At 59.2% G+C, this 13,423-nt stretch overlaps 2 protein-coding genes across 2 annotated transcripts in view; both read right to left on the bottom strand.

Annotated features, from left to right (window-relative positions):
- LRRC71 (leucine rich repeat containing 71) overlaps window positions 1-2,229 on the bottom strand; it is a 10,548-nt gene extending 8,319 nt beyond the window's left edge. Inside the window, exons 1-2 of the mRNA XM_045298358.1 lie at window positions 2,167-2,229; window positions 86-263 (exon numbers count right to left, since the gene is read on the bottom strand). Of these exons, the coding sequence (XP_045154293.1) occupies window positions 86-263; window positions 2,167-2,229 (241 nt within the window). The remainder of the gene's footprint in view (window positions 1-85; window positions 264-2,166) is intronic.
- A 3,893-nt stretch (window positions 2,230-6,122) lies between these two features.
- Window positions 6,123-13,423, bottom strand: part of PEAR1 (platelet endothelial aggregation receptor 1) — a 12,502-nt gene continuing 5,201 nt past the window's right edge. Inside the window, 14 exon segments of the mRNA XM_045298357.1 lie at window positions 6,123-7,121; window positions 7,602-7,850; window positions 7,938-8,012; window positions 8,744-8,873; window positions 8,951-9,039; window positions 9,262-9,474; window positions 9,629-9,757; window positions 9,849-9,977; window positions 11,247-11,372; window positions 11,770-11,916; window positions 12,060-12,162; window positions 12,257-12,420; window positions 13,139-13,259; window positions 13,345-13,422. Of these exon segments, the coding sequence (XP_045154292.1) occupies window positions 6,970-7,121; window positions 7,602-7,850; window positions 7,938-8,012; window positions 8,744-8,873; window positions 8,951-9,039; window positions 9,262-9,474; window positions 9,629-9,757; window positions 9,849-9,977; window positions 11,247-11,372; window positions 11,770-11,916; window positions 12,060-12,162; window positions 12,257-12,420; window positions 13,139-13,259; window positions 13,345-13,422 (1,905 nt within the window). The 3' untranslated portion in view covers window positions 6,123-6,969.

Raw genomic sequence — 13,423 nt, 5'->3', positions numbered from 1 at the left:
CTCCCGCCCCTGCTCGCCTGCGCGCTCGGATCACGCCCTCCTCCGGCTGCGTCCCCGCCATTCCAGCGGCTCCCAGGGCACTCACCGAGGGTGGTGGGCTTTTCCGACATGGAGGCTGAAGGGACGAAGGTCGGGTGGGGGCGGGGCCGGAGAACAACTTTGGGGAAGTCCGAGTACCCCGACCGCGTGCAGAGCTCGGCGAAGTCTACCTCCAGGACCCCGGAGCACTGGTACTCCTCTGCGGGGCCAAGGGCGCAGGGCGGCTTGAGCGAGGCGTGCCATGCCCATGCGCCCGCGCCCCCCACGGCAAGCGCCCAGAGGAGGCCATCAGCTCCAGGGGCGACTCTGTGCTGCCCCCGCCGCCCCCCGGGTGTCCCCACCAACCTGCTATGTCACCTTCCCTGTTGGGACTCCTCGGGTCACAGGGAAAAAGAAATCCCTGCCCTGAGGTGAGCAGAGGTCCTCCAAGGTCCAGCGGAGGAGCAGACCACTTACATCGAGCACACTTGAGTCCCCCTGGTGGTCTCCTGGTTGTGAATTGGGCTGCGACCTCAAGGTTTGTAGTTCGAAACCAGAACCGCCCCGCGGCAAAAAGATGGGGCTTTCTACTCCCATAAATAGTTACAGCCCGGGAAACTCACAGGGGCAGTTCTGCCCTGTCCTGTAGTCACTATGGGTCTGCAGTCGCTGGCAGGTTTCGTTGTTTAATGGACATAAAAGGACCCCTGGTGGCGCTGTGCATGTGTGTGGAGCTGTGGCCAGCAGTTCAAAACCACCAGCCACTGCTAGAGAAAAGCAAGGCTCTCTACTCCCTTGGAGGGTTAGTTTCAGAAACCCATAGGATAATTCTGCCCTGTCCTGTAGGGCCGTCATGAGTCAGAACTGACTGGATGGCAGTGTATTTGGTTTGGTATATCGTACTTAGTCTCCAGCACAGTTCTACATGCTTTGGAAATAGCCATCAATTAAAGAGTTGTACGGAAACTGCCAGAAGCCAGACAGAACCTTTGTATGGCAGAAACCTGTCAGAGGAGGTAAATGTACTCAATTTCCTAAAATGTACTAAAATTTCCACTAAAACCAACGATAGAAAATGTAAGGCGTCAACTAAGTCCACATGAAAGAAGCACACCAGTTTGTGTGACCCAAAGATGACCATTAAAATTTTGAATATGGCGATGGGAAAAGTACTGGAGCTAAATTTATGAACACCCACTTTGTAGAAGGCTATGGCGGACAGTGGAAGACCAAAATCCAGCTACACGGTTTCTGGTCAGAGTCCCAAACAGCCTTGCAGTCAGGCAGAGACCACTGTAACCTTGAATGTGCGCATGGCCTGATGACCTCCCTGTGGACCCGGCTTGAGTTGGTTCCGTGTGCAAAGTCTCTCTAACTTGTTCCAGGACAGAAATGTCTTCCCCTGGCTTTTGAAATGTCGGTGAAGGTCTCTTGTTTCTTACTCATTCTTTGTATTTTGGTCTTTATATTATTATTATTTTATCCACACCACCTTATTTTGAATGTGGTTTTTTTTTTGTTTCTGTTGGGTTTCCCAGTTTGCAGCCCACAGGAGTGGATGCATAGTGAAAATAACAGCTACAGGGGTTGCTGGGGGAGGCAGGGGTGGGAGTGGGTGATGATAAGGAGGGAAGGGGGATTTCTGGAGTGGGAGATGAAGACGGGAGGGGGGAGGGAGCACTAGGACTGTGATTTCCCAACTCATCTTGAAGGCGATTCAACCATGGGGGGTGGGGGTCGTTCTAATAATATTGATATGGTAATGATTGTACAATTCTCCTTGATGTGATTGAACTATTGAAGTGTATGCTATGTAAATGATGTGCCAATAAATCTGTTTAAAAAAAAGAAAGAAAAGGGCAAGCCGGCTCCCTGCGCATGCTCCTGGCTCCCTGCGCATGCTCCTGTCCTGTCTCACGGCTGCCCAATCCAGGGACGAGGCCTCAGTCCTGCTTTGTCCCTCACTACCCCCACCCCCCCCTAATTCTACTTGTCACTAGCTCCCATTATGTCGACCTCGGAAGTATTTCTCCAAGGAGCAGACCCAGTCCCACTCCTCTGCCCTTTCCCTACCGAAACACCCCCCCCCCTCACTACCACTGCCACAGAGTCCCCAGGACCCTGGAAAGAGCCTCATAACCCACCTACCTGCCCGGCGCCCTTCTCCCCACCTTCTACGCAGTTTTCCATACCGTACCCAGTGCTCTGCATGCTCGTTCCGAGTGTGACTGGGTTCGGACCTGTCTCGTCACCCTTCCTGGGAAACGGCCCTTCTCCAGCTCACACTTGCCACCCAAGTAACGGCACCAACCTCTGAGCCAATATGTGACCAAGGTTGGCCAAGCAGAGCTTTTACCCCAAGTTGTTTCACACACCCCACCCCAATCCATACAAAGCAGGTTCCTGCTCCTCTCTGACGAGAGAAAGCTGGCTGGTTTGAACCAAGGCTTCCAAGGAGTTCTTTTTTGCTTAATTAGTTTGAGTTGTCCTTTATACCCTTCCACTGGTTTCCATGGGAGCAGGATTGGGTCATCTTGGTCACCTGTCAGTCTCCCTAAGGCCTGGTAAAGCACAGGCATTAGAAAAATAATTGTTGATTATATGAATGAACGTACTGCCCCCTCTGTGCTCCCATCATTGCCCCCGCCTCCCCCCCCTCACCCCCGCCTTCCTCCCTATACATCTTTTTGAATCATACTGTATCCAAAAGGGGGGAGTGGGGAGCCAGCCAGAGTGTGGGTTCTCTGAGCTCAAATTAAGTTGAAAATATGGATCCACCTTGCTGAGACCCAGCAGCTGCGCTGGGTGCTAGGTGTCGCACTGAGAAGGACATGGGGCACACAGCAGGTGCAGACTGGATGGTTTGGGGGAGGGAGTGGACCAGTGACTTTGCCGTTTACAAGTTAGTTTGTCACCATCACATCTGTTGCTCCTGATCCCAGCCAGCCAGGGCAAGATCCCATCTCTATTTTACAGCAGTCACCCCAGGACACACAGCTAAGGGTGGTGGACGCTTAGAGCACTCAGACCTTGTGCCAGGAGCACGTTCCACCTACTAGCCCCTGTGATCCCTGAGAGCACTCTGGGGTAGTGGGGCCATTTACTGTCCCAATTACAGATCCACGCTCTTAACCACTAGGCCCCCCTGCCTCTTAGGAGAGCAGCGAAGAAACCAAACCCCCACCCTCTCAGTCCAATGCTGGTGCACCCTTCCACGGGAGTCGTTCATCCAGTCTTTCAGCACACGCCCACCCTGTGTCCAAGGAGCCAGTGGGGACGACAATCAGGACTCTGGCAATTGGTGTGGTGGTTAAGCCAAAACAAAAGCAGTGGCCATCCAGCTGGCCTGTTTCATGGTGAAGCCAGGTGCTTCGGAGCACAACTGTCTTCCACGGGGTTTCATGGCTGTGATCTTTCCAAAGGCCACTGCCAGGCCTCTCTTCGGAGGTGCCTCTCAGTAGGTTGAGCCCACCAACCTTTGGTTCATCTCCCAGCACCTGACCATCGGTGCCACCCAGAGACCCCTGCAGAATCCTAGACAACTTCCTGTGGACGTCGGGACTATGGAGAAAATACTCCAGGCTACGGGAGGGCGTGGAGCCCCGGTAGCAAAGTGGGTACTGCTTTGGGCTACTCAACGAAAGGTCAGCAGTTAGAAACCCCCAACTGCCCCCGCTCCTTAGGAGGAAGAGGAGGCTTTCTACTCCCCTAAGGAGTGACAGTCTCAGCAAGCCACGGGGGCAGTTCCCTCCGTCCTAGAGGGTCTCCACGACTCCGTGACAGTGAGTGAGGAGAGGAAGGAGGTCGGGGAAGCCCTGCCTAAAGAGGTGGCATCTGAGCTGAGTGTGCTAAGGAGGAAATCCCGGCACATTAAGATCTGAAAGAGAGCACACTGCAGACAGAAAAGCCAAGACCAGCAAATGCGTTTGGGGTGGGGGAGGGGAGAGAGAGAGGCTTGGCCTATTTGGGGACAAAATAGAGGCCAGGCTGTGGAGTGTGGAGAGATAGGGCTTCCTCCACCCCCACCCCCACCCCCCACAAAAGAACAACCACTATGGGGGCACCTGCTGCAGGACAGACCCTGTGTTGCCACTGGGAGCCCTCTGGAGAGAAAGGCAGGGGCTGCCGGTGGGGTGAGGGGTGAAGGAATGAGAGGGGCGAGTGAAGAGCGTTTCCTGGAGGAGTTGAGAGGCTTGCGAGGCTCCTTGAAGGGGAGATGGGGTTAGTTCGAGGAAGGGGTGGGAAGAGTTCCACACCAAGGGCCCAGCATGGGCAGGGCGTGGAGTTGTGGCTTAGTGGTTATATATTGAGCTGCAAGCCGCATGGTCTGCAGATCGAAACCACCAGTCGCTTCACAGGAGAAAGTCGAGGCTTTCTACTCCTGTAAAAATTACAGACTCAGAAAGCAGTTCTACCCTGTCGTACAAGGTCGCCAGGACTCGGAACAGACTTGATGATGGCAGTGAGTTTGGGTCTTTTGGAAGACAGACGAAGGAAGCTCGTGCCTAGCGTGGGACCCTGGAGCACCCACCCGCCAGGCTGCTGCGGGGCGGCTGCTAACCCCGGGGTGTCTAACATCAGGCGGCGGGCACTGAGGAGTTGCAGGCTTCCGCTGCAGCACTACTGGGGGCCAGAAAGGCCACTATTTCCTTATTTCCGGCCTTGTTCGCCTCGGGCAGTCCCCGCCGCCGCCCGGCTACTAAAGCCCCCGGCCGCCGCCGTACCCGGGTTCTTGGGCTCCTCCTCGCCCAACAGCTGCAGGTTGGTCGCCGGCTTCTCCTTGGTCCCGCGCTCCCCCTTCTTGGTCACCGTGCCGGATGCCTTCTGGGTCCCGGGTCGCGGCGGCCTGGGCGAGGCCGCGCTCGCCTCGCCCGACATGCCGGCGCGGCCCGCAGCGGCGGCGAGACACTAGGGGACTCCGAGGCCTCGCCACAGGAGTGGCTGGATCCGGGCTCTCGGCCCGCGTCGCAACCCCGGACGGCTCCCACCGCGGCGGATTCGGCTCCGCGTCCCTCTCCACGGCAACCGCGCGACGTGCGACGGCCCGGCGGGAAAGGGCGCCGGCAGAGCGCACGCGGGGCCGCCAGGGGGCGCCGCAGGGTCAGAGCGAGGCGCGAAGGGAGGAGCCGGGCGGGGGCGGGGCTAAGGCCGACTCGGTGGACGGGGCGTGGCTAGGTAGGGGAGGGGAGGGGCCACGGGAGACGCAACCCCTGCGTGGTGGATCCAGTCAAGGGACGGGCTGGGGCGACCTGGACTTGGATGAGGCCTTGAATCGTGGAGATCAGCGGACCTAGAAGGGGTCCAGAGAGGAGAGGGCGGGGCTAGACTAGACCACGGTGGACGTAGGGAGCGCGGAAGGGGCGGGACAAGGCTGCGGAGGGAAGATTTGGCAGGGAGGGCTGGCCTCTGAGCAAATCAAAATCATCTGGTTATGTGTCCTGTGGGGAAGGAGTCCCCCCTGTGAAGGTCCCTGCAGTCAGCGGATTCTAGTTCAACTCCCTGCCATCCATCAAGCGGATTCCTACTCACTGCGACCCTATAGCGACTCCGTAGGACAGGTTAGAACTGCCCCAGCAGGTTTCTCAGGCTGCAACTCTTTACTTTAAGCCCTAACTAAGCCCTGTCTTCTGCGGAGCAGCTGGTGGTTGCTGCAAACAGCTGACCTTGCGGATCACAGGCAACAAACGCCAACGCAATGCGGGACCACGATGCCACCAGGGCATATCCAAGGAGAGGGCAGCACCTGGTGGAAACACCAGAGACTCACAGTTGGCCCAGAGGTGGGTTTTCATGTCTCACCTGTTGAGTTCCCAGGCTGGTTGGGGTCTCCATTAACCCCTGATTGAGCTGTTGAGGAGGGTCCTCGGTTAGTGTCAACCCTGTTCTTGTTCTCAGCCAGCCCCACTTGAGCATGTCTCCTCCAGGCCCCTTTCCTGCCTCCTGCCCCCAGCCCCACCCCACTCCTGCCCCCAGCACTCCCGCCCACCTGTGACCCTTTGTGCCTGGCTCCTCTTTGGCCTGTGCTCTGCACTCTTAGGCACACACCATTTGCCCTGCTAGCCACAGACCACAGGGTCACCTACTTTCCAATCACTCAGCCGCCCTGCCTTTTGGAGAACATTTATTGAGCGCCTACTATGAGCCCAGGGGGAACCGATGTTGAGCATAAACCCAGGATTCCTGCCTTTGGGGAGCTCACACTACAGAAAGGTATGGAGGAGGAAGAGTCACGAGGTGTTTGGGGGGAGGAAGAACTTTCCAGAAGTGCCAAGTCCCTATGTCAGGAAGAAGTGTGAGAACTAGGAGAACCTGGAGGCCCGCCCGTGTGACTGGCCTTGGCTTGGCAGTGACAGGGAGCCCATTTCACGGAGAGGCTGGGGAGGCAGATAGGGCCTTTATGGCTGGGCTAACATTTCACTCTGGCCCAAGGGGACCTCAATGAAGATCTGGGGACAGTGTCACCTCGCATTTGCATTTGGAACAGTTCACTGGACGAGATACCAAGTGGGTGGGTGCTGGGAGACCACTTAGGCGGCTATTGCTAGAATGACTGGGCTTGGGCTGCCTCCCCACTCAATGACGAGTACCCTAAGAGAGAACCTGTGGCTGGCACCCCTCTGCAGCCCCATATAGACAGACTGAGTCAGGCAGGCACCCGGCCTGCAGAGTCCCATTTGTGTCTGGGTCACCGGCCTCGTTCATCTCAGCAGTTTATGCCTACAGGTCCTGGAGTTGGGGGAGCAGTGGGCTGACCCAGGGGTGCTGCCGCCCAATGTCTCCCACACTAGAAGCTGGGCTTTCATCCTCTCTGTTCACGTCCTCCACTAAACGTGTTCACATCCGCGGCCTCCGCTCCTCCCCCTGCTCCTGGCACCAGTCCACCAGGCTCTCTCCCCGGTCTTGGGGAACAGAGGGCCGGGGTGCTGACTTCTCCCACACCATCTTGGCTCCTCAACGGTCCTGGCGCCGACGTGGGGGTGATGGGGGATGCCGGACTGGTGGCAAATCATAGTGTCCTGGGATGTGGCTGTTCTTGGGTGAGTCGTAGTGGCCAGGGGGCAGTCCGGGCGGCAAGGGAGGCTGGGATCTCAAAGAGTCTGGGTCTGCAGACAGAGGGAGGGGGTGGGGGGCAGGATGAGGGGGCAGGCTCCTCCCTCCCATCACACTCCTCCCTTCTCCAGTCTCTTCTGTCCAAAGAGAGATGGGTGGTGCCTGGACACAGACCCACTGCCCACTTGGCAGTGTGGCTCTGAGCAAGTGCTTTGGACTGCCTCGGCCACCTGGGCCGGCCTGCTTCATAAGCTGTGAGGACACTTTGTCACAGGCCTGCCACCTTCCTGGGTACCACCTCCAGCTCAGGTGCTGCCTCAAAAGCTTAGCCTGCAGGAATATAGCACAGCTCCAGTTCCCAGGTGAGGAGACGGGCTTCACGGGGCAGCAGGACCGCCCAGCACTGGGGAGGCGTGATGCCAGGCTCCACCCAAAGGCCTCTCTTGCTGCCCCTGCTGGTTCTCTCACCCCCTCTTTCCTCTCACCTTCTACCCTCCCCTCCGCCCCCACCCCCTGGGGGCAGGGAGGCTCACCATGGACTAGTGGGCTGGGCTGTTCGTAGGTGCCGCTGTCTCTCTGGGGCTGGGGCTGTCGCCGTCTCTGGCTGTCCCGGAGCTGAGGTGGCTGCCTGGGAGGAGAGCCTGAGGGGGGCGCTTTCATCTCCACGTAGCTGCTCTCTCGGGGACCCCCTGGCAGGCAGGGGAGGTCCCGGATGGTAGCATAGGGGTTCTCGCTGCTCAGGGAAGCCACACTGGCCCCCAGGCCCTCCTCAGAGATGGGCCCTGTGGACAGAGAGGAGAAGGCAGGTTGGAAGGATGCAGGAGATAACATCCAGTGGGGCCACATCCCTCCCTTCTCTGTTCTCACACTTTTACTGGGGAACTAGCCAAGGCCATTACCATTGCTGTATGTGTAGCTGTAGCTTCGGTCCAAGTGATTGCTACCTGAAAGAGAAATAATAATAATAACCCAGCCCACTGCCATGGAGCTGGTCTGACTCAGAGAGAGCAGGGCTCCTCCCTAGGGGGGGTTCCTGGACCCGTAGTTCTTTACAGGAGCAAAAAGCCTCATCCTTCTCCCAAGAAGGGCCCGGCTGGTGAGTTAGAACTGCTGACCTTGCGCTAGCAGCCCAACACAAAATGCCACCAGGCTCCACTCATCACCATCGAATCAATTCTGAGACCTGGTGACCCTCGAGGTCACTGCAGGGAACAAGGAAGGCCCTCAGCGACATGGACCGGCACCGTGGCCGCAGCACTGCCTGGGCTCAGGCACGGACCCACTGGGAGGCTGGCGCAGGGCCGGGCAGTGTTTCACTCTGCTGTGCGCAGGGCTGCTATGGGTCAGAACCAACTGGATGGCACCTCACACCAACACCAACGGCACTGCCCCAATGGGTTTCTGAGACTGTAACTCTTTACAGGAATAGAAGGTAAATAAAATCTTTCTTCCCTTGGGCGGTTGGTGGGTTAGAACTGCTGACCTGGTGGGTAGCAGCCCAACATGTAACTCACTACGACACCAGGGCTCCTCTGTGCCTCTTTGGCAACTATCATCAAGCCCCCTTCTGCAAGCTCCCCCATCCCTTTAGAACTGCGGCCCAGAAAAAAACCCTTCTCCAGACCTACGGACCCTGGCTGCTGCACTGCCCCGAACCATCCTACCCGGCACCTACCCCTGTCCAGAGACCCTGCTGGGGGCTCCCGGTGGTGCTTCCAGTCAGCAGGCAGGGTGGCATGGTTATCGTGCCCATGGGCTCCTCCTGGCCGCTCAGGGAGGCTGGCAAAGAGCTGAGTGCCTGGAGCCTGGTACAGTGGGGAGGGCACAATGGGGAGCATGCCATGCCAACTGGAGCTGCACCCTCCCTTCCCCCAGCACTGACCTTGTTTGGGGGCGGGCGGCGAGGAGAGCACTGGGACAGGGTGTGGTAGCTGGGGTTGGAGTAGTAGTGACTGTAGCTCGGGGGGACATCTGCAGGAATGACACGAGCCGCCCAAGGGCCCAGGGGCTTTGAGAGCCAGACCAGGTCAGTCGTTGGGCCTCGCTGACCTTCCCCCACTTCCTGCGTCCCGGCTCCACACAGGAGCCCAGGAGTCCCACCTACCCATCCCTGTTCCTCAGATCCAGCAGCTGATTTGGGGGAGGGGGGCGCCCATGGGGGGCCCGACCCCCCCAGTGGGTGTGCTCACACACCTGGCATGACATACTCCGAGCCATCCAGCTGTCCGCTGCTGTAGGCCACGGCCAGGTGTTGGTGTTCCTTGCCTTTCTGCCAGTGGCGGTAGCCGATGAACAGGGCCACAAGTGCCACCACCAGTGACCCCAGCACAGCAATGCCAATCACCGCCCCCAGCGAGTTATAGACCACTGGCGTGGTAGGCATCATCGTGAAGGGCTCCTGGCTGCCTGTGGGCGGGAGGGGCGGTCCCTCAGGGCAGGGTCGGTGTGAGCACAGGGAGGGAGGGAAGGATGGTGCAAGGCAGCCCAGGCCTTGGCCAAGCCCAGGGGAAGGGTCCAGTGCCCTGGCTCTCTGGGGGCCATCAGCCAGATGAGAACTCACCGATCCTGCAGGGGGCACCGCTGTGTCCTGGGGGACACACACAGGCTCCGGTCTCCGGGTGGCACCTCTCCCCGGGCCCACACTGGCACGGCTGGGAGCAGTTGGTGCCAAATACTCCTGGAGGGCAGCCTGGGGGAGGCAGGAGAAGGAGGGCTCAGAGGGACCAAGAGATCCTGTGTCCTGGCTGGGCAGGGGCATAGGGGTCCCCTAGGGTTGGTACCTTCTAGACAGAGGTGCCCAGTCCAGCCTGGAGGGCAGAGACAGCCCCCATCCTGGGGGTGGCAGGTCCCACCGTTGCGACACTGGCAGAGCTGGGCGCAGTTGGACCCCCAGGATCCTGGAGGGCATGCTGCAGGAGAGAAGGGGTTTGTGGGGGGCCGGGACCGGGTAGAGCCAGTCTCTCCTGGGTCTCCTCCTGAGGCCTCCCATCTTTGAAGGGTACAACTCAGTGTTGGTCTGGCCGGGAACACCCGGGCTGCAAATGAGGCCTTACGCTCTATTTTCAGACCTGTCTCTCCCATGAACGACACCCTCGGGCACCCAACTGCCAAGTCCACGTCATTGGCACTGGGCTCTCGAGTGATTGTGCCACTATGGCAGGATCAGGTCCCACTCAGGGTGAGCCTATAGGGTTATGTGTACTGCCCCCAGGGTCCTGAGGCTATAGACACTTACAGAAGCAGACAGCATCAGCTTTCTCTCACAGAGCAGCCAATGAGCTTGAACCTGCAGCTTACAGCCCAGCGCTCAACCCACTGTACCACCAGGGTTCCTTTGGCTCTCTCACACACACTTCACAGAAGCTCGCCCAGCGCCCAAGCACCAAAGGCTTCCACACCACCCCAGTTACACAAGAGAGGCGTGCATGGCTGCCTTCCTGACATGTGTCTCTGGCACCAACAGTCTAACCAGAGGTACCACAGAGTTCTACAGGCAGACACCTCCCAACATCCCTGCCCTCGTGCTTGGTAAAGTGTGTGTGTGTGTGGGGGGGGGGTGGTCAGCAAAAGAGGAGGGCCCTCGATGGGACATAGTGACACAGCGGCTGCAGCAAGGGCTCAGGTACAGGAACCATTGTGAGGAAGGCACAGGGCAGAGCCGTCAACCATGAAACGTGTGTGTGTGTGTGTGTGTGTGTGTGTGTGTGTGTGTGTGTGTGTGTGTCACCCTCTCTCTTCCCCACCTGCTGGTCAGCTTCAACCCAGCCTTTTTCAAAATAACAGCCACTTATTTCCCCTTGCCAAAAATGGACTCCTATGGGGGTTACTCTGGCCCAGGATCTGCAGGTATTGGTGTGGGAAGGAGACCATGCGTAAACGTGAAAATGCAGCACCAGAAACAACAGGGCGGGTCCAAACAGAGCTTCTGCTGTTGGTCCCCTGCCGGCCTGTGGGAGGGCAGAGTGCCCTCCGGTGTGCCTCACTGCTGCCCGGCCAGCACGGAGGGCAGTACCCAGCATGTAGGTGAGGCCCAGGGCGTATGGGGGAGTGGGTCAGCGACTGAGTCCAGGTGGCCCTGGAGGCTTTTGTGGCCAGGAGCAAGGGGACGGGGCCTCCCCCACCCCCACCCCCACCCCCACCCCTGGAAAGGAACCCTGGCACAGCCACCGCACACGTACGCCGGGAGCAGTCGGGGCCTGTCCAACCAGCCAGGCAGTAGCAGGTCCCGTCCGAAGGGTGGCAGGAGGAGTGGTTGGCACACTTGCAGGGCACACAGCGTTTGCCATAGCGGCCCGGCTGACAGGCTGCGGGAAAGGGGCACCTAGTAATGGGCCAGCCCTCCACCAGTCCGTGACCCCCTGACTTCCCAATTCCAGCTGCACTAACTGGCCTGAAGAGGAGGGGCCACAAGGGCAGGGTAAGGAGTGGTTCTCAGCCTTCCTCATGCCACGACCCTTTCACACAGCTCCTCATGGTGTGGTGACCCCCCCAACCATCACATTATTTTCGTTGCTACTTCATCACTGTCATTTTGCTACTGTTATGAATTGGGCGACCCCTGTGAAAGGGTCGCTCGACCCCCAAAGGGGTTGAGGCCCACAGGTTGAGAACTGCTGGGGTCAGGGGTGGTGTGGGGGCACTTCTGGCATGAACGCCGCCCCCTACTGCTGACAGGTGAGAGGGGAGGGCAGGCAGCCTCACGTCTCTGGCAGGAAGGGCCTCGGAAGCCGGGGACACACACACAGTTGCCATTCTCAGGGATGCAGGTGCCCCCGTTCTTGCAGGTGCAGGTGTGGCTGCAGTTGGTCCCCCAGAAGCCCTGAGGGCAAGGCAGGCTGCAGCGGACGCCTGTGGGAGAGACGGGTAAGGGAGCCTGGCCTGGGCCTCCTCCCGACCTTGGGGGCTTCCCTTAGCCACACTTCCTACCAGCTTCTATTTCGGCTCCCCGCCATGGGCACATCAGGCTTGGGGCCCGCATGCCGAGTGCTCACCCGTCCAACCAGCCTGGCACCGGCAGTGTCCGTCAATGGGGTCACAGCCATCAGCATAGTCACAGTCACAGCGGCTGGCACAGCCTTCACCAAACTGCCCCTTCTTGAGGAGGGGCAAAGGGAAGGGCAGGTAGGTCAGCTGGGGCTGCAGTGCTCCTTCCCCACCACACACACTCGGGCAGGCTGGCAGCACTCACCGGGCAAGGCAGCTGGCAGTGGATCCCATGCCACCCAGGAGTACAGGTGCAGGCTCCAGTTTGGGGGCTGCAGGCTGCCCCATGGGCACACTGGCAGCTGACATTGCAACCAAAGCCCCAGGTTCCCGGTGGGCAGGGCACAGAGCAGTTACCACGCTGCCAACCTGGAGAAGGGCCTTGCAGGTGGGCATGGGGAGCCAGCCTCCTCCTGAGCAAGTGCACTCTGGGCAGACTGTGCCATGAGCTGGGGAGGGGATTGGGCCCGTGGTCCCAGCCAAGTGACAAGCATGAGACCCATTCACGGCTGCTCCACCCCCACTGCCATCTAGTCAATGCGGGCTCCAGAGGATGTGCACTTTTGTGGGAGTAGGCTGCTCCTTTGTTCTCCCAGGGTGCAGCTGGTAGGTTTGAACCACCAATCTTGCAGTGAGTAACCCAGTGCTTTTCTCACAGGGCCACCACTCCCGAGGCTAACTGACCACCTGTGCTGTGCCAGTCCCTGGGACAGGCTTATACAAACTCAGAGGCTTACCAAGGCCTCAGACCATCAGTAAGACACAGGACTGGGCATTTGTCAAATTAACTGGAGAGTGAGCCAAACAACCGGAGAGTTGCCAGGTGCTCCCCTGCTACACCCCCAGCCCAGCGGGGTGCTGCCATCAGGCTCTGTAACAACTGTGGGACTGAGGAGGGTTCCCCCTTAGGATGCTTTCTGGCTGGGCCTTTGACCAGTAAGAGTTTTGTGGCTAATGGAAAAACACACACACAAAACAAAGGATATTCCAGGAAGGGTAGCAGCCTGGCCACCTTCGCCTCCCCTGTTTCCTGCCCAGGGGCCCTGCCCTTTCTCCGTAGCACCCCACCTTGCCCTTGGCCCATTACCTTCCTTGCAGACACAGGTGCCATCGATGGGGGAGCAGGAGATGGCGTTTTCGCAGGAGCAGCGTGCAGAGCAGTTGACCCCGAAAGTGTCAGGGGGACACAGGCTATCGCAGTGCTGGCCCTGGGAAGTGGGAGGGTGGGGGGGACGTGAGAGGGACGGGCGCCCGCGCCCTGGCCCCCACCCTCCGCCGGGGGGCGCGCCTCACCGTGTAGCCCGGCGCGCACCGGCAGAGGCCGCTGTCGGCCCGGCAGACGCCGCCGTGCAGGCAGAGGCAGTGGTCCAGG

The sequence above is a fragment of the Echinops telfairi genome, unplaced genomic scaffold, assembly GCF_000313985.2.
Source record: "Echinops telfairi isolate 266 unplaced genomic scaffold, ASM31398v2 ScPeMD7_7425;HRSCAF=8463, whole genome shotgun sequence".
NCBI lineage: Eukaryota > Metazoa > Chordata > Mammalia > Afrosoricida > Tenrecidae > Echinops > Echinops telfairi.
This window is presented reverse-complemented; position numbering and strand designations above follow the sequence as displayed.